General features: G+C 50.2%; 1 protein-coding gene and 1 long non-coding RNA gene across 7 annotated transcripts in view; one reads left to right on the top strand and one right to left on the bottom strand.

Annotated features, from left to right (window-relative positions):
• Window positions 1-21,527, bottom strand: part of B3gntl1 (UDP-GlcNAc:betaGal beta-1,3-N-acetylglucosaminyltransferase like 1) — a 60,394-nt gene that overhangs the window by 12,018 nt on the left and 26,849 nt on the right. For all 4 annotated transcript variants that reach the window (XR_009592639.1, XM_021654206.2, XM_060386206.1 and 1 more), the window contains 3 exons: window positions 16,119-16,214; window positions 7,589-7,684; window positions 6,681-6,805 (listed from right to left, as the gene is read on the bottom strand). Coding sequence is in view for 3 of the 4 variants with exons in the window: in XM_021654206.2 (XP_021509881.1) it covers window positions 6,681-6,805; window positions 7,589-7,684; window positions 16,119-16,214 (317 nt within the window). In the remaining variant the exon portion in view is untranslated. The remainder of the gene's footprint in view (window positions 1-6,680; window positions 6,806-7,588; window positions 7,685-16,118; window positions 16,215-21,527) is intronic.
• Window positions 7-8,961, top strand: LOC132655071 (uncharacterized). Of its 3 annotated transcripts, none has more exons than XR_009592642.1 (3): window positions 7-326; window positions 3,885-4,806; window positions 5,298-8,961. It is a non-coding gene; the product is annotated as an uncharacterized LOC132655071 (long non-coding RNA). The 3 variants fall into 3 exon arrangements; XR_009592641.1 differs by lacking the exon at window positions 7-326 and having other exon boundaries at window positions 443-4,003; window positions 4,751-4,806; XR_009592640.1 differs by lacking the exon at window positions 7-326 and having other exon boundaries at window positions 443-4,806.

Here is a 21,527-nt window from a genome sequence, read left to right as displayed (position 1 = left end):
TGTAGCCAAGCAGAGGGGAAAGCTAGAGTTGGCTAGATGCTGTGGCCTCCAGAGCACCTCACCCATTAGTCCTGGGGGCAGTGAGTGGCATACATGCACACTCAGGGAGGGCACCAAGTTCCAATCACATGCAAGGGAGACCTAGCCCTGTTCGCACACCTCCGGTCACAGCAAGAGGTCACCATGTAAGCCAATGCCCTTTGGGAAGCTTTAGCTTCTCACGTTGGCCCTGCTTTCTAGGTGGGACCCTGAGGACTGCAGACCGGATGGAGAGGGCCTCTCCGTACTGCCAGACCCAGCACACGTGTGGCTCCGGTACTTGGCAGGTGTGTATACACCTGTGCACACACAACGGTTCATGCAAAAGCCAATGGTTGGCACCAGGTATTTTTATCATTCTTCACCTTTTTTTTTTTTTTTTTAAGATAGGGCCAAACCTGGAGCTCAGCAATTCAATAAGACTAGCTAGCCATCAGGCTCCAGGAATCTGCTCTCCTCCCTGGCACTAGGATTACAGGTGCGTGTTCCTGCAGCAAGCACTTCACTGACAGAGCCGTCTCCCCAGGCCCAAAGTTCTAGCTGTGAACTAATCCCTTGAGCTAGAAAGTGTGAAGGGAGTTGCAGTGGACCCAGCAACCCAGATTAGTCAATACTCACAAAAAAGGCCTGGGTAAAAAGTCACGTTCACACCCGGAAGTAAACTTTCTGCCTCCGCTGGCCCTTCCCTCAGATAGTCCCAGTCGCCCCTTTCTGGACACAGACTGACCTGCTCCCAGGCAGCCCGCCCCTGCATGCAGATCTCCAGAGCTGGTTCCTTCTCAGCCCCCCTAAGCTCCACTCACCTGCTGCCCCTCATCTTAGGGCCAAGCCTTCCAATCCCGTCTCTGCCCAGACCCCAGCACCCTGGTCCTCTGCGTGGAACCTCCCTTGGACCTCATGTGTCACAACCTACATCAGAGCATGTTCTGCCTGTTCAGCATTTTCCTTAGACCTCCCAAGTGAAACTTTCTAATTAGGGTTGTGCTGAGCTCAGTGATTCTGGCAAGGGATTCCCTAGGGGTGCCAGGGAACCATATCCGTGGACCCCAGGGACCACAGGACCCCAGTCCTGTCTATGGCTGCAGTGACCTTCCTAAGGTCACAAACAGGATGCTTCAGCTCCACACAGGATACCTTGTTGCAGCCAAACCATCACCCAAGAAAATGAAGACCTCAGAGTAAGCCTTGATTTCACAACAAAGGCCGTGTGCAAGGAGCACACACGTCACAAATCTCACAAGCCAAGAAAGGGCCTCTGATTGCTATCCCTCAGCAAACTTCAGTGTGATGGTCCCAGAGCTTTAGTATGGGAACAGGAGGCAACAAGATAAGAGTCAAAGGCAAAAAAGCAAGACTTGCCTTTTGGGGCATCCAAGCAGCAGAGGGGGTCACACGTATCTGCCTAAGTGTGGATGAGGGAACTCCAGGCACAGGCTGCTCAGACCCCGTGGTATGCCAGCAAGCCAACCTCCAGCCCCATCCTGACCACAGATGTCCCCGTCCCTTTTGCCTTTAGCAAGGGCCCTTGCAAGAGACCTGCTGGGATACAGCCCACTAGTAGGGTTCATGGCTACAGATAAGAGATGGGGCAGGGTTCCTCTGTCATCTCTTCAAGGGATATCCCGTCGAGAGGGCTGCTTGTCCTCATCTGACCTTTAGAGGACTACCTGAGAGCCGGGCCCCACAGCCGTGGTTACCATAACAGATCTGTTCTGTTCGGTGCCCGAGCAAGACATTGGGTGCTGTATGTGTAAGTATGCACCAGATCCAGACATGGGGTACTGTATGCGTAAGTATGCACCAGATCCGTGTCTATATGCATAGTGCGTTTTCATGGAATGAGAGCACGTGTGCAGCGAGTGCCCATGTGCATTTCTGTGTGTGTGTGGCATGTACACAGGTAAATAAATGTGCAACAGCAGCTCCTGTTAGAGACTAGGTGTAGGTGACACACTGGTGACGTCCCACCCACACTGACTGGTTAACAGGGTCTCTCTGTGGGAGAAGAACCTTCCTGATCCTGCAGGCTCAATCTGAAGTTTATTTGCAGGATGGTGGGTTAACTGTACTGTGAGGGCACCTGGTTCCCCAAACACTGAGCACCAATGACTTTCTGCAGGAATTACAAACATGTCCACCAGGCCTGGCTTCTGAGTCTGTTAGCTCGCTAACAGAGCAGGCAATTATAAAAAGGTACACTGCAGACTCTCGGGCGCGCCATGCACTGGCCCTGCTCCTGGGAGTCCGCCTAGAGGGCAGGCCACCTGGTGCCCAGCACATCCATCTCTCCGTGCTAAGGAACCATCAACATAGGGGCAATAGCTAAGGGAACTGGTGTTCCTGGACCTCTGTGCCCGAGCCGCTGGGACTTTCTGGGAAGAGGCTGAAATATTAGACTCAACACTGAACTAGCACAAAGCTGATCGAGGGCCCTTTCCCACCCACCAGCCACTACTTACCCTCAGTCACCTTCGTGCTAATTCAGCTAGTACAGACTAGAGAGTACAGGCAACATGTGTGCCAGAAGAGGCCAAACATATGTCTGTAAGATGACACATCAGTAAAAGGACAAAGAGGAGGAAGTGACAGCAAACTAGGTTGAGCTGCTCACAAGTTTAAGGAATGTTTGATTTCCTGGAGATGGCATTCTCAGATCCTTTGGTATCTGGTATTCCACAAAGAGAAATGATGCAAATTTGGCTCATTTTGAGCTTGAAATAAAAATGACAGAATCAAAGCATTGCCACCTGAAGTCGGGGCAAATGCAACGCTTGAGCCTCAGGTTATAATTACAGCTCACAGCTTAAAGACTTTAATCCAACACAGAAACTCACGTTAGATCACTTATTTTTGTGCTGTGGGTGGCAAAGCTTACTGTGCAAACACGAAGGCGTAAGCACTGCACACACCGCCACTCTGGGCCTGCTGGGTGGGCTGCAGGTCACCACCCAGGTGGCTCCAGCTTCATGGACGACAAGGGAGGGGCCTCCCACACAAATGACCACATGATCTCCCGCTCACGTGGCCTGCAGAATAACGTGACACAAATGTACAGTGGTTCAGCCAGCCTGTAGAGTCACCAGCAGGTACCAGCAGAAGCACCGTGGTGTGGTGCCCAGACAGCCGCCACGGTGCTTTTCATTCAGTTGGCCCCTGTCAGAGGACAGGGAAATAGTGCTGTGTCTCAGATACAGGGGGATGTAACCTGGCCCGGTTTTCACAGCAGCCCCTGCTCTTGCTGTGGGTCTGTTTCACGTGCTGCCCCTACCTTGAGGTTTGATCAACTAGTGAGAAGCACAGCCTACCACTCATTCTCTTCTACAGCTGACGCCAGGACCCAGTCGTTCCAAAGCACTGAGCTGGTTTCCCTCCCAAAGCCCACAGCTTCCTCCTCTATTTCCTAAAGTGATCTTGATAAGACTGGCACAGCGTCTTCCTTGACCATGTCATCAGACACCTCAAGAAAATCCCCTGGCCCAGCTTTCCTTTGTGAATGTTCTCAAATTACTAAATTAAAATTTACGTTTCCCCTGCATATCCTGCAGGCAGAGGTTTCTGTTGATGCTCCCCTCTCCACCAGGAGTCCTGTCTGGTTAGAGGCTGGCCTCCCCAGTCTCCATGACCCCCACACCAGGGGTTCCAGCTAGAATCACCCCCACATCCTCCCAGGAGCCCACTCTTCGGGTCTCGGCTTGTCTAAGAGATGCCCCCACCCATGGTTAGCCCTCTCTCTGCAAGCCCTCTGTCCTCTCGCCTGCCCACCCTACATCTGATCCCCATCCCTTCCCTCAGCTCCCACTCCTATCCTGCTCCCTCTCTCCAACCACTTCTGTTGACTATTCTAGCTCCCCTTCTGAGTGAGACTCCTGCATCTTCTCTTGGGCCCTCCTTGTCTCTTGGCATCTTTGGATCTGTGGATTATAGCATGGATGTCCTGTACTATATGGCTATCATCCACTTATAAGTGAGTATATACCATGTGTGTCTTTCTGAGTCTGGGTTACCTCACTCAGGATGGTCTTTTCTAGTTCCTTCCATTTGCCTGCAAATTTCATGATGTCCTTGTTTTTAATAGCTGAGTAGTGATCCATCCACCATATAAATTTATCCACAATTTCTATCCATTCTTCGGTTGAGGGACATCTGGGCTGTTTCCAGTTTCTGGCTATTATGAATAGAGATGCTATGAACATAATTGAGCAAATGTCCTTGTGTGGTGGGGCATCTCTTGGGTATATGCCCAGGAGTGGTAAAACTGGCAGAGATAGAGGGAGTGTGCAACCAATGCCTGGCCCAACCGGAGACTCACTCCACAGGAAAGAGCCACACAATGAAAACTCGACACAATGGATTCACTCTGTGTTTGCAGACGGGAGCCTTGCATAGCTGTCCTCTGAGAGGCTCTACCCAGCACTGGATTGAAACGGAAACTGAGACTCACAGCCAACATTGGGCAGAGCATAGGAAGCCCTGTAAGGGGGGGGGGGGAATAGAACAACCCAAAGGGGACAGGAGCTCCACAAGACCAATAGTCCCCACTCACCTGGGCCCAGAGGGCCTTGCGGAGACTGAAGCACCAACCAGCACCATGCGTGCACTAGACCTAGGCTCTCTACACATATACCCAATGGGCAGCTTAGCCTCCCTGTAGGTCCCCTGGAAAGGGGATCAGGAGCGGTCTCTGACAAGCTCTCTGTTGCGTGCTTTTCAGTCACTTTCCCCTGGAAAGGCAGCCTTGCCAGGACACTGAAAGAGGAAGTTCACAAGGTACTGATAAGGGTGTGCTGGGGTGGGTTTTCGGGGTGAGGGTGGGGTGGAGTGTGTCACTCCTTTTCTGAGGGGCAGAGGTTAGGGTAAAGTGGGAGGGATGGAGGGGAGCAGTCAGGAAGAGAGGAGGGAGGGGGCTTTGATTGAGTTTTTAAGATTTACTTTTTGGTTAAATATCTGTGGGGCTGCTAGTATTGCTAATTCTCTATTTTATTTTGACATCAATCTTGCTAGTTTACCAGTTTCTGTTTTCCTCTTCTATCCTTGGCCTCTCCTCCTTTATCTGGGGTCTATTTTGCTGTTGTTTTACTGACTCCTGCTGAAGGCTGTAGACTATACATTTTTTCCTAATTTCCTTTGTGATTTTTCCTTTGGCTACTTAATTTTCAAATGTTAGATTTTTCAAGATACTGTAATGCTTTCTAACTTGCTGCTTTGGTTGCTAAAGGTAAAATGTTTCAGTTATGCCACTCCCTCTGTTGAAATCCTAGCCCCAGAGATAGGAGGACGTGAGGTCTTGACTTCCCAGAGAGTATGCCGCCTCCCCTGGGATGTGAGAGCACCGCAGAAAGATGCCCCTTGGGAACAACCTACAGAGCCCTGAGAAACAAGTACCCACGGACAAATGCTGCCGGCCTCGCACACGCTGTCACAGGAGACGGGGCAGTTGAGACGTCCCTGACACATCCTGTGCAACCTTAGCCATTTAAAGTCTGTTAAGACTGATTCCATGCTGAGTCCACAGCTCCGAGAATGCCGACTGAGTCCCGCTAGTCCGCAGGATCGCTGGTCTCGTCTCAGCAATTACGTGCTTCGCGTGTGTCTGTTAGGTGGCAGGAAAGACGGACTAAACCTGCACTACCCTGTGCACTTGTCTGCGGCTTCACTATGTGTCTCGAGATTCTCCCAGGACCGTCCTCTGAGCATGTTTCCTGTGGGCTGGTCCCACCAGTGCCTCCTGACAGCAACTCCTGCAAGATGCTTCTCTAATGCTGTGACGAAGTTCAGATACAAAGAGGGCAGGTTCTGTTGTACATGAACTGAATCTGGTAAATGCTACAGGCCCAAAGTCCAGGGGCCTCAGAGTCAGTGGGATGCTGGAAGCTGAAGCCTGGGTAGTAGATAGAAGATGCTCAGGAGGGAACTCCCCCCCCAGACAGCTCCACCCAGATCAAGCGCATAACCACTACCACCCTACAGCTGGAAGTACAGAACTATAAACCCATGTCTTCAGAGGCCACTTCCCCCAGTGCCCAGGGGCTATACAGAGGGGACCATCTTGCAGCAGAAACACCACTCCCTCCATAGTGACAGTGTCTCATACATGGTGCAGACTGAAGAATTAACAAGCTCACTCTTTTCCCCTTCCCACATCTTTCATCAGTGGGCCTGGAGGGCCAGGGACAGCCAAAGAAAAGTGAAAGGAGATACTTAGCTATGGAGACTCAGCTCAGCTACCCGCTGTGGCAACTCCTTCCGCCACGGGGCTTGCCAGCTTGTCAGGCCCCTCTTGGGTCTCATAGTGAGCCATGCTAGGCTTAGGCAAACGAGAACCAAGTTGAGAGCAAGCCTTCATCTCGCACAACTAGGGAAGCTGATGTTTGGCTTTGCATGGATATTCCCTGACCTCTGTGGAACAGGATACCCAGCAGCCCTGAACGACCCCTACAAGGTGACACAGCATACTCTGACCCCACCCTAACCTCCTTGGTGGCATGCCCTGTAACCCACCATTATGAGCTTCATGGAAGAGCCCCGTCTCCACCACCCTGGGCCCAGTCACATCAGTGACCCACAAGTAGTCTGGCTATCCCAGCACCCCACCTGTTCGTGGACCGTCCAGGCATTCCCAGAACTTAGTACGTTCTACTTACTCCAGGACTGAGTGTGTAGCTGCACACAGGTGGTATCGGTAGAGGAGCAGGTGCTGGTCCACCCGGAAGACGCCGCCCCCTTTCCTGAGGTGCTCATAAAAGAATAGAAGATCCTCTGGAACCCCCTGCAGACGCAAGAGGACAGCGCTCATCTCTCTGGGCGACTCCGGCTGTCACATGCTGTGTGACAGGGTGTTCTGTTGAGAGCCAAGCATGGTGGCACTTGTCGCCCCAGCTATCTGGGAGGCAGAGCTCACAGGATGGCTTGAACCTGGACACTAGTGCTCAACCTGGACGGCACAGCAGGTGTTGCCCCGGTAAAAGAAAAGAATCTGCTCTGACACTCAAGGGTGGTGTGGGGCGCGTGGGTCACATGCCTGGAATGGAGATTAGCAACTTGTTTTTCTCAGCAGTTAAGACAGACGGGAGGGTGCAGCAGAGGATAAGCTGGATGAGTCTCAAGTCCCTATTCTGCCTTAAATTCTACTCTGTGGGTCAGCAAAGGTCTGTGGGTTAACTATCAACAGAAACACCATTGATAATCAGTGGGCAGAGCGGCCTCTCAGCTGCATGGCCTTGAGACTGGAAAGCCCAGTAATGTGCAGAAGAGGGGAGAGCAAGCTGGCTTCCTAAGAGGCCTTCAGGGAGGCACTGAACAGGCCAGAGGTTTGGTGGAAGCAAGGAAGGCTGAGATACGAGGGAGTAAAGCTACCACCCACAGGGTCGTCTGTTACAAGGCTGTACTTGATCACCATGGGCAGAAGGGGGCAGTGTTGAGCCAAGAACTAGGCAATGAGCAGGAGTGCTGGGCGGAGGCTGAGTCATTTCCTGAACCCTAGCCTGCAGGCGCCCCTCCCCCAACTCAGGGGACTCCACAGAGAACCCAACTTCTCCTGGGTGGCGCTTACCTGTCCTCCTTCATCAAATGGGCCCACGTGGGAGAACCAGGCTCGTGAGCAGAACCAGGTAGGCATGATCACCGTGGGGCCATGGGAGGTGAACACCTGAGAGCAATCAGCAACGACGACAACAGGAAAGAACAGCTTGTTAGAAACAGCCCGGTCTCAGGGCTCATCAAGAAAGTGACAAAAGAGGCATGCCCCTGCTTTGCGGGAACAAGCAGTCAGAGCGCTCTACAGCGACCAGCCCATAAAAGGAACAGGTGGAAATTGACCAAGGCCACTTCCAGGTCCCCACTCTTCAGCTGTTGCTAAGCATGCGAGGGGCCTCTGCTTATGCAGGACAGTGGCGCTGTGCGCGTGAACTGACAGCGAGCACCTGCTTGATTAGCACGAAAGGGTACCAGCAGTGACTAGATAATGAAGCTTCCTAGAATGGCATAAATATCAGAGGTGACTCAAGACAGAAAATCTGAGTAATTTCTAACGAGCCTGAAACTTGAGCTTTCCCACAAAGAAAATTCCAGCCAGGCGGGGCTCTGGCAAACACTGCCAAATGCTTAGAGAACCAAACCCCTCTTTACAAGCGCGTCTGGTGACAGTTGAGCAGAGAAGCCTTTCTAAACCACTAGGTACCAAAGCCAGGGGAGAACAGCTAGTGTGTTCCTCACGAATAGGGCCGACCAAATGCCAGCGAACCGAGTCCATCTGCCGCCGAGGAGGACCATACCACGTCAGGATAAATGCACCCCAAAGACTGAGGACAAAAAGCCAAATGTGCTGAAGCACTGGGGAACCGGTGCTGTCAGAAGGATCCGCTGAGGTAACGTGACCCGGCCCGGGGCCGCACACTCAGTAAGTCTCGCCTCCGCCACTCGCCCTTCGGGGTCTCCATGCACCGGGACACACTGCGAAGTTTCCCGCACACTGCTCCGCTTCCTCAGGAGCCACCGCCTAGGCACCCTTTAACCCCCCCCACCAGAATGTTTTTATTAAAAGGCACTTCCCTGGGACACCCTCCCTAGAGCTTTCTGCTGCTGCACTTGTCACACCGGCCTGCAGTCACCTGCTTATGATTTGCCTCAGCACTGGGCCTTCCTGCAGGCAGAGACGTGTCTGGTTGATTTCTGAGCCTCGGTACCCAGCCTGCCCCTCCTGGAATAGCAAGATTTCATTCAAGAAGCTTGCATTACTTTGACTATACATGGTCTGGGCCCAGCTGCAGCTGATCCCAGGACAAAAGTCTGTATCAGAAAGGGCAAACGAGTAGCTCAATCTTGTTGGAGGTAGCAACGAACACCTGTAAGCATTTCTGAGGTGCAGTGGCATATCGATGTACACACACATGAATAAATAATAAAAAGAAAAATGTGTAAATTGTGCTCAGTGGATAAAAGTCCTTGCTCCCAAGCCTGAGGGATTGAGTCCAATCTCTGAGAACTGATGTGGTAGGAGAAAAGTCTCTCCCAAGCTGTCCTTTGACCTCTGCATGTGGGTAACAGCAGGAGCGTGCTCACACACAGAATCAACCAACCAAATCAATGTTTAAGCAACTTTAAAACCTGTAATCTCAGCACTCAGGAGGCTGGGGCTGGAAAATTAGGAGTTTAAGGCCAACCTGGGCTACATGACACTATCTAAAAAAAAAGTCAGCTCTCAAAGGAGACAGCAGGGAGGGGATGGAGCATCTCTCAAACAGGTCTGCCTTGGAAGGAGAAAAAGGGATACACAGCCCTAACTCCTGTGTCACCTGCTTCAAACACCCTGCCCTGCTTAGTGGCCCCCTTTCTCTGCTACCTCCTGGGACAGTAGCCAGTGTCTAGGAATGTCTTTGGCATGGTGATCACCTCACCACTGCAACACTCAAATCTCTATAGTGGCCGTGTCCATATGAGTGGTGGACGTCAGCTATGTGGCTAGGTTCCAGTCTGTGGTGGCTGAGCAGGCCTGGTAGCAGTGTTGACCACCTGTCTTAGTTAGGGTTTCTGGTGCTGTGAAGAAACACCATGACCATGACAGTTCTTAGAAATGAGCTGGCTTACAGTTTCAGAGCTTTAGTCCATTACTGTCCTGGCAGGCATCACCCAGGGTACAGGCAGAAATGCTGGACAAGGAACTGAGACTCCTCCATCCTGCTTGGCAGAGAGCAGGAAGAGACTGTGAGCCACCACGCCTGGTTTTGAGCTTCTGAGACCTCAAAGCCCACTCCCTAGCCCTCTCCAACAAAGCCCTAACCCTAACCCTGACTCCTAACAGTGCACTCTCTATGGACCTATGGGGGTCATTTTCATTCAAACCATTGTACCACCACACCACACCCCGGGTACAGAGATCCCTGCTAGTCTAGTTCCCACCTCTCTGAAGGCTTTTTCAGTCCCTGCTGGAGGACAGCCTCCCAGCTTCTGTTCCAAAGAAATGGCTGTCAAAAAAATAAAATAAAATGAGGTGTGTTATCTTTTCTCTCCTTTTTTTTTGGGTGGGGGGACAAAGATGTCGATTTCTTTCCATATGTCCCCAAAAGGATGTCAGTGGGCTGCTTCAGTGGGCAACCAGGGGCAGACTGCTCAGTGGAGGAGGTGCAGGCGACCAGCGTCTGGGGGGCTAGGATCCATGAGTGCCTGCTAAGTTTCTATGTCCACCTCAGCAAAGGCAAGTTCAGGCCGTTGTTAGAACTCTCCTAAGTTGAACGCCGCCCCCACGGGGAGTGGGGAGGAGCTGAACTCCGGACCAAACCCTGAAGAGCCCTGCCTGACTCCCTGTCCCACTGGCCCCTGAGGGAGACTCCTCCCCGTGGAACAAGAGCCCACTCTCAGGGCCATTATCAAGTTGTTCACCATCACTGCCCATCCAGGCTCCTGCAGCTGGAATCCTTGGGTCTCAGATTGAATGTAGGTGTCCAAAGAGACAGAACCAGAGGTTTCCAAAGCTGAAGCCCCACAGGAGAGGCCTTAGAGCCTTGAGTGCTACTCTCTGGAGCTCCTGATGAGGTCTGTGACCCAGGGGAAAGTGGCTTTCACATCTAAACTACTAGCCAAAGATGGTACACGCCTTTAACCCCAGCCTTCAGGAGACAGAGGCCTCCCTTCTCTTTCTCTTGCTTTATCGCTCATTGGACTCCCAAGCACTACACTGAAGAAAGAGCAGAGCGGACCCGTGTCTCCCCGCCGACCTCGTCTGATATTCTCTCTTGCTCGAGCGTGGCGCTCCACCTTCCCTACACTGAGGTTTGTTCCTTCTCTTACTAGTTTCTTTGCGGCTCTTTTCTTGAAGGGATGGTGGACTTGGTCCAGGCTAAGTAAGGCTGAACACAGCACATCAGTCTGTAAAATTACGCACTTACATTCCTGGCCACACAGAAATGTAGGCATATAACACACATACTGCCAAAGACACACGTACACATGCACAAAATGACTGGCTGCTGCGTGTTGGACTTGGCCATACAGGACAAGCCACGTCACAGCAATCAGTAGGGTTCTGGAGACTTACCTAGCCTGGGTAAGAGGGCAGCTCCAGTGACTCTGGCCCTTCAGTCAGGTGCTAAATTCAGAGTTTTGTTTTTGCCTGGAATTTTTGTAGTTTTTTAAGTTTGGTTTCTGACAAAACAGTACTTTCAAGGCTTCAAATGCTTTGGAAACCTGCTGGTTATTGGTTCTATTATCTTGTAAACTGCTGTTTATTCTGGGACTAATTCTATGTTTTCACCTGTTATGGTGTAAAATGTAATATGTTTAGTGGGCAAGTGAGCTGGGTCCCCAAATAGGGCTGCAACTGGGCAGCAGGTGATTCACTCTGAGCACACACATTTGAGGACCCTGCAGGATATAAAACAGCCTGACCATTCGCTTTTACCACTACAGCAGCCCACAAGAGCAAGAAAGCCGGAGAGGACCGGAGGCCTTGACCAACTCATCACTGACTCAGGACATGGTTTCCCTCAGGAGACAGGAGATGTTAGGCCTGTGACTCATTACAAGCAGCCCAAAGTTGCCCTAGACAAAACCAACCTTTGGCAGTTTCAGAGAGGTATAGATCCAAGGCATAAAACTAGTCACTCCTGCTGGTGAACAAGAGATGGGTGTCAGGCACCTAATCACTTCAGAACCTCATTTCTCTCTCTGCTACCTTGAGGACACAGAGAGGGTCATGGGTGCAGGCTTCCTGGTACCCCCAGGAAGAGGGCTCTCCACCTTACCCAGGTCGGCATCAAGGTACCTGGCCTGGGCACTTGAGCTCACTGCAACAGGGCTTCTTCCTCACAGGGAGATGAGGAGAAAGAAAGACACCCTGCTGGGCACAACAGAGTTATGGTGCCTTCCTCTGGGTCATGAAACACTTGGACCAGCTCCGTGGACCACAGGTATCACAGTAACCAGGAAAGGCCTCCCACATTCCCAAGCACAGGTGGAGCTTTAGGAGCTTTAGGAGCTGGGACCAGAAAGTTTGTAACATACATGCATGCACATGTACACTTGCACACACACAGCCATCTATAGAGCTAGAAAAATACTCTAATGTGAAATTAAAATTTCATGGTGTTTAGATTTAGGAAGACTCAGACACTAATAAAAACTTCCCTTCTCCATTACACACTGCAGAGCAAGTTTTGAACGCTCCTAGGCTGACCTAGACTGTAGTGTGCTTGGCCGGTTCCGCCTGTGTTTTACGACACTCCCCTGTAAGCGAGAAGGACCAGCACACTCAGTACTTCAGCACACGCACTGTCGAAAGCCTCTCGGGTGCTGATGCACTGCAATGAGGTAGAGACCACTGGGCTACGACGAAGTACATCCACACTGCAGGCCAGCTCTCACTGTCTCACTACAGCCAAGAAGCTTCAAATGAAAACACTGCACAAGCCTCAGCTCTGGCAGGTCAAGAGGCCCTAATGGCCTCTCATGTCTACACACAATAGGGTCCCTGGGTCACCAGACCCCACAACACAGGGATCACACCCAATGCCTTCTAAATCAGCAGTAATTTTTTTTTTTTAATTAATTTTGTTAAAGATCTTCAAATGAGTAGATTACAGAGTGGTCAGTCACGAAGAGACCTAGGCCTAGTAGTGAAACCCTCAAATTTACAAACAATAAAACTGAGCCTTAGGAAGCTTAAGGTGTCCCTGACCCTTGACTCAGGGTACAGGAATCCCTGAATCCTGACTTTCTAACAGGGATGTCCTTCATCTCTGGCCTCACAGGAGGGACAGCCCAAGCTTCTACCAAGGCTGAGTGCATGCAGGGCGACGCCTGTCAGGACCACTGTCTACGCCTGGTAACGTGTTGAACACCGTGGCCCTAGAATGCACTTCTATCTTTCCTCCTAGACTTCAACCAGATCCTGACAGTGAGCAGGATGGCCTGTTAGCTCAAAGCAATGACAAGAGTCCTTGGGAAGCCCAGGGCCAGTGTCCACAAGATGCCCAGCTGAAGCAGACGCCCAGTGGAAAGGGCCAGTCAACAGAACAGACCCTGCCCCAGCTGGCTAGGAGTGGAGCAGTGTGAAAGAGAGGGCTAGAACTGCAGCGGCAGGTCTAGAAGGAGGTAGAAGCTGCTGGCTAACTATGTCAACGTTCCGAAGGGCTGCTGAAACGGAGAAGCGATCCCCATGGTGGAAAGGCTATCCACAAGCCGACACTGCTTTACTGAAAGCTGAGCCCATGGGCATGCAGAAAGATTTTCTATGAGAGCTGAAGACTCGGGCTCTGCCAGCAAAGACAAGAAGAGAGGAACGGAGACTGTACTAGGGCCGTCTGAACCCCAGGTAGAAAAGGGTGCACACCGCATAATCATGGTAACTCCACACATTACAGCAGTTGGATCCTTAAAGGAACGGAGACCTTCGTGCTACATAACACAAGAGCAGGTGAGGCCTGGGCCCAGTGTCTCAGGAGCACGCAGTGTGCTGGGGAAGCCTGGGGCTGTCCATGACATGACCTTGTTCTCTGTAATCTGTAAAGTTTCTCAAACTTAGAAAAAAAAAGTTTACAGAAGTCATGCTCTGCAAACAGGAGAGATAAACAAAAGGGTTTGTAACGGTCTGCCCAGCCATCCCCCTGGCACCTCCTAATACTACAGTTACCCCAGTAATTAAGAGTCTGGAAGAAAGGCAGGCCCTGCGAAACAGGCAAGGGGCATATAAGGAAGCATGGTAGACAGTCAGACCCTTCCTTTTCTAGGACTGACTCTGCATCTGGGAGGACGTTACTAAGCAGGGAAGCCGCAAGCAGCAGTCCCCAGCAGGCGCCACTTACGCCATACTCGTGTGAGGCATTTACCACTGAAGCCCCTGAGCCCAGTTTTGGAGTTGCATGTGGCCAAAGACAGTCCTGACATGTTGCCACACCCTGAGGCTCTTGCTATATAAGCCACCTCAAGGCCCTGACCATTTGGGACCCTATGAGGTAGACAGGCACCCACACCACACTCTTGCAAACCACACCCAAAGCTTGGTCTCCCTCCTGTAATCTTGGAAGTAACAGGGAGGCCTATCACAAATAACTTGGACTCTCAGAAAATAGCAGGTGGCCCCAGTACTACTCCACTGCCAGAGAGGTCTCCAAGCAGGCCTGTCCATTCGTGGTTGGAAGCACCAAGACAAGTGTTGGCCTCTGACGGCTTCTGGGAAATGCCAGACCACCCCAGTTCTCCTTGGCATTGGGCAGACCCCTCTGCACAGGTCAGCTACCAAAGTCACCACAGTCCTCATTGACAGAAGAGAGCACGGGCTCCACGTCCTGGCACCACTGTGCTGCTGTCTTTCCACTTACAGACCTCTGGCATGGGACGGAGTTCCTTCTGCCTCCTGGGTCAGCTCTTTAGCTCTTCAGGACATGCACCTGTCACCTGATCTTATGCCCTCCATCTAAACTAGCCTTCCAATTTTATGAGGCATCCTCCAATAAATTTCTGGTAAATGTTTTGTGAATATCTGACCCTCTGAGAAAGGGTCTGAGTACACACTCACACACTGGCAGGGACAGAGTTCCACACGCAGTAGCTCCTACGGTGTGGCACACCCCTCAAGCCCAGCACCCAGGAGGCAGAAAAGTGGGCCTCTGTGCTTTCTGCGGCCAGCCTGTCTAGCAGCAAGTTCCAGTCAGTCAGGGCTACATAGTAAAACTCTTAAAAAAAAAAACAAAAACAAAAACAAAACCAATTAATTCAGTATTTTCTATGTGGATTTTGAAGCTTAAACCTAAAAGATATAAAGCATTCTATAGTCAGAAAAGCCACCTGGGACACCTAGGAAGGAGGAAACAGGACGCTGAATGACAAGGAAGTGAGCTGAGGAGTGGGAATTAACTTGCTAAAAACAAAACAAAACAACAACAACAAAAAAAAAACCCAAAAAAAACAAAAAACAAAAAACTTTTCCTAGTAGTATTCAAAGTTCCTTATTTCTTAACAGCTAAGGCTATTTTTATATTAACTTTTCTAGCTACTGTACAAAATAACTGTTTTATAACAGTATTTTCCCACATGTACCCCATTATTTTCTCTAGGTTTTCCTCTATCCCAATTTATTTACATAATATCTAAGCCTATTTAAAATAAAATAATATCATGCCTGCAAACTGCACTCAGGAGACTACACAGGAGGATTTTGAGTCGGAGGCTAGCCTGGGCTACATAGTAAGACCTTCTCTCAAAATAATAAAAACTTAACAAAATTAAAACCAAGTTTTCCATATACACAAAACCTAACCCTGTAGGGGCAGATTCTGAATTCAAAATGGGAGTTCACTATGGAGAATGGAAGTTTCTCACAGAAGACACAACAGTGACCCATGTCCGCAGCCACTCTGATGTACTGCACAATGGTCCCCTAGTAAGGCTGTCCTTCTACCTCCCACAGGCACAGCTCCACCAGTCACAGATAGCCCAATGTCTGACTGCACATGCTCAAGAATTCACTAAGAGTAACTCTTTCATTCAAGCCTGCATGCAGTCAGTGACAAGAATATGAAGCCAGGGCTGTGTGGCAGATGCTGGGCCTTGGCTTATACAGGAAGGATTTTTCCAACCAAGTGACAAGTCAGCCCCCTCCTTGCCTGAGGGGATGGTTGGGGATCGTACAGAGGAGCTATAATCATTGACTCATGGCGCCCACAAGTCCTCATTCAGCAGAGTTGGTGAGACCCAGGTCAGTGGCCATTAGGGGGGCCTGTCTGGTCTCACACCGGTCCACCAGTGTTACAGCTGTCCTGTCTCCTCCTGTATGCACTCTTCACCCAGAGCCACAGGCACCCTTGGTCTGCTGTCATGGCCACTCTCTGGCCACTGCGGCTGACAGTGCTATGCAGATCCCCTGGGGCACACTGCATAGAGACTGCTGCTCTTTGGATTCTGAGCAACACCACCTGAGATAGTGTCCTATACTGACCTAACCCCTTAGCACTCCAAACAACATGCTGAGCCCCAACTAGACATGGAGATGAGTGAAGATACAAAGAGCACACCCTGACACCCTGACAGGTGTCAAGAAGCTGGACGTGGTCCGAGGGGACTCAAACCTGAAGCATGTGAGCTTATACAACCTGTGTAAGCAGCTGATCGGAAGTCAACTGGTTGATCCAACGTGTGTATCGCTCTGTGGAGTCTGGCGGGTCCCTCCTCACTTGACATCCTATAATCTGTGGGGGAAAAAAAACAAATACATTTTAAGGTTTTGTAAGTATGTATGAAATCCATGGACTGGGGGCTGATTTAAGCCAAAACCCCTGGCATCAAGGGCAAGAGAGACGAGGATGCTAGGCCCACAGGCCCAGTCCTAAGGAGTGTCTTAAGAGTAAACAATTAATACTAGCCTCAGCTGGACTTACACACGACAAACAGAGTTTTCCTGCTTTGATGCAGTCAGATTAAGATGACCCAAACATAAGCTCCCAACGCCTGACTGTTTTTATCAGCTCCCTCTGTGAAGGGCTGGTAACTGAGAAGTTAGCACCAGTCACTGGGCCCCGTTCTGGGCTCCGCCTTGGGAGGCAGCACCACGAAGATGCGTTGGAATTACAAGCCCGTGTCCTCCAAAAGTGTCTTTCTGTCCAGAGTTTTCTCTTTACAAGACGGCGCCTTGATTCCCATACTTCCTTTCCAAAGAAAAGATGGTATTGTGTGGTGGTCTGAGTAAGAAAGGGCCCATAGGCTCACAGCTTTGACTGCTTGGCCATCACATACAGGTTGCAAATATTATAGCCCCAGTGAAGGACTGCAGCGCAGTCTGACGTCAGAAACTGACAGTGGAGCAAAGGTCTTACCTTATTACCACCTCAGAACCTGTCCCTACCCCAGAACGTGCCCACTTCAGAACACGTTCAGCAACGTTCCTACAATTACTTCTTGATTTCAGGCAAAAAGCACCTTGTGTAGATCGTGGAGGTTGTGTTCAGATACCATTTCACAGTAGAGGACTGGTGGTTCTGGATGTGTGGGTGGGGGCGTTATGGCAAGAGCAGTAGAGTGTTTTTCCTGGTTGGCAGGCGGCATTAGGCCCGTTTATGAGAAGCACAGACCTGGTGGGGCCTCTCCAGAAGACACTGTACTTTTCACACAGGGTCAGTTTTCCCTGGGCCACTGGTTTACACCAAATGACTCAATGTCCTCTTTCTCCTTTCCTCTCCCCGCCCTCTCTTCATTTCCTTTTATTTTTAATAGTGTCTTCCTACTAGGCTAGCCTCAAACTCGGCCTCGGCTCGTGGTTACTTGGACCACAGGTATGTACACCACGCCAGGCTAGCTCCCTCTGTCAGAGAAGACTGATGTGAGGGCACCCAGTCCTTGCATGATCCCCAGGGCTGCTTTGGGAGGCCCAAAGTCTCCTTCTGTTGGCTCATTTCTGAAGCTCATCTGAGTGCCCCAGAGCTACCATGTGAAGCTCTGGCTGCCCTTCCTGGGAAAGATGAGCAAGTAGCACCCTCCACGCCTGGCTTCCAGTGTAGCCCAGATTACAATACACAGTAACGTGACACACCCTGTCCCTATAGGACCCTGTAATCCCCGAAGGACCAAAGATGTCGGAAAGTATTTCCTAGCTGTTTCAGCGTCCATTTAAAATTAAATTGCTCTGACCACTTCCATATCTTGAGGGAGGCCTCATGCTTTCCTACCCCAGCCTGGGTTTGGGGCTTGTGCTCTTGGCTGACATGACAGTCTGGTTCTCCAGGACTTCCTCAGATGAATCCTGCAGAACAGACACTGCACAGCAGACCCAGAAACCCCCTGACACCGTGCTTCCTCTGACCAGCTGACTTCTCTCCTCACCAGGGTCACTTCTTGAACTGTCACTCAGGTTGAGAAAACTGCCACTATAGTCTCTGGGAGTGTTTTGGCTTCACATGCAAAATAACAGTGGTGGCACCGAACCTGAGGTAAAGCTCCTGTGTTCTGGGAAGAGCAAGGGTTGGCATGGTGGCTTGAATGGAAATGTCCCTAATATGTGAGGCGTTTGAAGACTTGGCCTCCAGCTGGTGGCACTCTTTGGGGAGGGTTAGGAGGTGCGCCATGATGGAGAACATGGCAGTGGGGGTGGGCACTGGGGGTTTAAAGCCTCACCCTACTTCAGGTTCACGTGGAACTGGTCTTTGCTGCTCTGTGGGCTCTTCTTTTTCCCACCCTTTATCCTTCCAGTTTCACACCCCAACACTAGATAGGAGAGGAAAAAGGATGGAGGGGAGAGGGGAATTAGGAAAACCCCTGAATCTTATTTCTTTCCTTTTGTTTCTTCTTTGACCATGGCTACTAACAAACCAAAACAACCTCCCTAAAGATCCACCAACCCCACCTATCGGGCCCCTAACATTTATCTACTCTCTGAAAAGTTCCCAGAATTCCAGTCATGCAACCACAGAAATTATCTGCAGCTGGAAAAGCCACACTTCTGCTACAGCAGGAGGCAAATCATGGCCACCAGCTGCGAACAGTTCAAAGCAGCCTCATCTCCCTACCCTGGGATTAAAACAAGAGCACATTTTAATATTTCTGTGTTTTTGAAAGAAACCAAAATTCCAGAATTCTCAAAGCTGCCACTGGCTCCCTCTCTGCTTCATGTACCTCCGCCTCCTGCGCCAGGTGCCACACCTTGCTGTGCCTCCCCACCACATGCCCTCCAGAACCAAAAGCCAACACTCGCTCTCTCTCCTAAGTTGCCCAGGTCAGGGTCACAACAAAAAAGTAACCGACACATTTGGTGATGGTGTTTAGGCCTCATACAATGAACAAGATTCTGTGAAACTGCAGTTGGGTTGAGGTTCTTCCATCACTGGGTAGACACGTCAGTGAAATTCTACCTGGGGGCAAAGCTCACACCATACTGTGTGCACAAGAGCAGAAGAGACTATCCAGGAATGAGGCTCCTGCTTGGCTAGATGGTTAAGTGGTGTACAGGAGTAAAGCTTTCACGTCACTGCGTAGAGTTTGTTGAGACTGTCCGGGGGGTGCGGTTCCTGACTTACAAAGACGATGAAGGTCAGTGAGGCTCTACCCCACAAGACGAAAGTCAGTAAGACCATAAATACAGTTAGGTGAAGTTCCTGCCTCACAGGTTACAGTGAGACTACAGCTGGAGGGACGTTCAGTCAGAGTTCAGGACTTGGATTGAAAGAATAGGAAATGCTCGCTCTGATGTCTTTTGTAGTGAGAATTCTGGAATTTTGGTTTTCCTTAAAAACACATGCACAAATATAAGAATATGTTTTGGTTTTAACCCCAGGGGTGGGGCCTGGGGCTGCTTCGCAGCAGCTGACTGTGATTTGCCTCGTGCTCTAGCAGAGGTGTGATTTTGCAGCTGCAGCTAGTGTGACATTTAGAACTTTTCAGAGGGCGTGTAAACTAGGGCCCCAGGAGGCGAGGCTTATGGCTGGTCATTCAGGGGTGGGGGTCGCAGTGTGTTAGTAGTTGTGCTCAAAGAAGAAACAAGAAGAAACAAATTTGATTCGGGGATCTCTGTCTCTCCTCTATCCTTCTTTCCAGTGATAGGGGATGAAACCACAGGGATAAAGGCTGGGAAAAAGGAGAATTTACAAAGTAGCAAATCAGCTAGAGTCTTTGAAACCCCTTTCCGGACTGTGAGATAATGAGAAATCTTACCCTGCAGAGAAAGACCCTGGGAGAGGAAGGTTGGGGGCCAACTCTTCTGTCACTGCTGTTTTCGTGCTATTTCTAAGATTGAGCTTGATTTTTGGGATCTACTGGATACTGCTGACAGTGACAGCAGACATGTGCACATCCCATGTGTAAGGACCCTGAAGAGAACAATAAGCCATACAGCATTTATCTGCACAGAAGCCACTCTCCTCCATGCTTGTGAGGCCAAACGGGATAGTACTGTCCTGTCTTTACGCTTTCCTCCATGCCTCCACTCAGAAGTCTATTAAGGCCAGCCCTTGTGGCCATTTGAGAATGCAGTAGAGCCAACATGAGGCTTCCTACACTACTCCATCCGCTCCAGAAATGATTTAGAATTAAAAAAAAAAAAAAAAAAAAATCACATTTTGAGCTGCTAATAATGCCCAGAACATAAAATCCAACAATTTCTACAGTGACTAAACAATGGAAGACTGTAAGAGTTGCCATCAGGGGTCTTCCCTTCCTAAGCAAACTGTTTTCTTGCAAATGGCTTAGCAGTAACAACAGGGTAGGAGCAGAGTGCCAACATTCATTTCATTCCTTCTGAACAAACTAAACATAATAATCAATATAGCCACCAACCAGCAAGTGCAGATTAGGACTTTGTTTTTTTTTTTGTTTGTTTGTTTTGTTTTTTAAGATTTTATTTATTTATTTCGAATGTTTTATCTGCATGTACACCTGCATGCCAGAAGAGAGCAGTAGAAGGTATAGATGGTTGTGAGCCACCATGTGGTTGCTGGGAATTGAACTCAGGACCTCTGGAAGAGCAGTCAAGAGCTCTTAACCACCGAGCCATCTCACCAGCCCCAGATTAGGACTTTGTAAACCATGAATCAGTAACCACTTCTTCTCAGGCTAAGTCTGTTACAGAGCCGACCGGTCCTAGCATTCTGAGTTATGAAGGTTGAAAGGAAAACACAACACAAGGTTCTTAACTGAAAGCTGGACAGAGTAGCTAAGAATTCAATGAAGCGGAGCATGGAAAGTCATGACCTAGAGCCGTAAGCAGTATACAAAAGTGCAAATCAAGGCTGTGTTGGAGGTTGGTCTGATACGTGTTATTGGCCCTCAAGATCTGATTACACCTATCCTTGTTGTATAAACTTGCCTAAGTCATTATACCTGATTGGTTGATTAAACAGCCAATACCTGGGCAGGGCAGAATGGGGCAGGCGTGGCTAAGGTTCCAGGGCTTTTGGGTTCAGGAGAGACTCATGGGAGAAACAGACAATGGGAAGAGAGGAGGAAGGAAGACGCTACAATGGGTTAGTGTGGAAAAGAAACCACGTGGGCGAGGAGAAAGGACTCCAATAAGGTGTGAAAAGGCCCAGATGAAGAATACAAGCAAGTACCATGGGATTATTACAACTAAGAAACACACCTGCCTGCAGAGCTTGTGTCTCTGCCCTAAGACTGTCTACTAGAAGGGGTTCTGAGATCTATGTTAAAGCTGGACATCTGCCCTATCCACAAAGTGGCTAAAGGGCCAGAAGCAGCAGCAAGGGCAGGTTGGAAAGGCAGAGTGAGGCAGGCAGTCTGAGTGACAGGGACTGATGGGGTGCATACCCTGCCTGCACCAACCCCTGGCCCCCAAGAGTCACAGAGCTGCCCAGAAACCTTTCTGCGCCACTCATGTTTATACATCAACAATTCTTCTGCACCAGCTCCAGGTACAGAAGTCTTCCGGCTCTGACTTCAAACAGGGCAGGGAACTCCCTGTCCAGGAAAGGCAGACCTGAGGGCCGTGTCAATACCCCAAGTGCCGGTGGCAAGTCCTCAGAATCAAAGGGAGGGGAAGGTGAGAAATGAGTAAAAGGTGC

Source organism: Meriones unguiculatus, chromosome 7 (assembly GCF_030254825.1).
Source record: "Meriones unguiculatus strain TT.TT164.6M chromosome 7, Bangor_MerUng_6.1, whole genome shotgun sequence".
Classification (NCBI taxonomy): domain Eukaryota; kingdom Metazoa; phylum Chordata; class Mammalia; order Rodentia; family Muridae; genus Meriones; species Meriones unguiculatus.
This window is presented reverse-complemented; position numbering and strand designations above follow the sequence as displayed.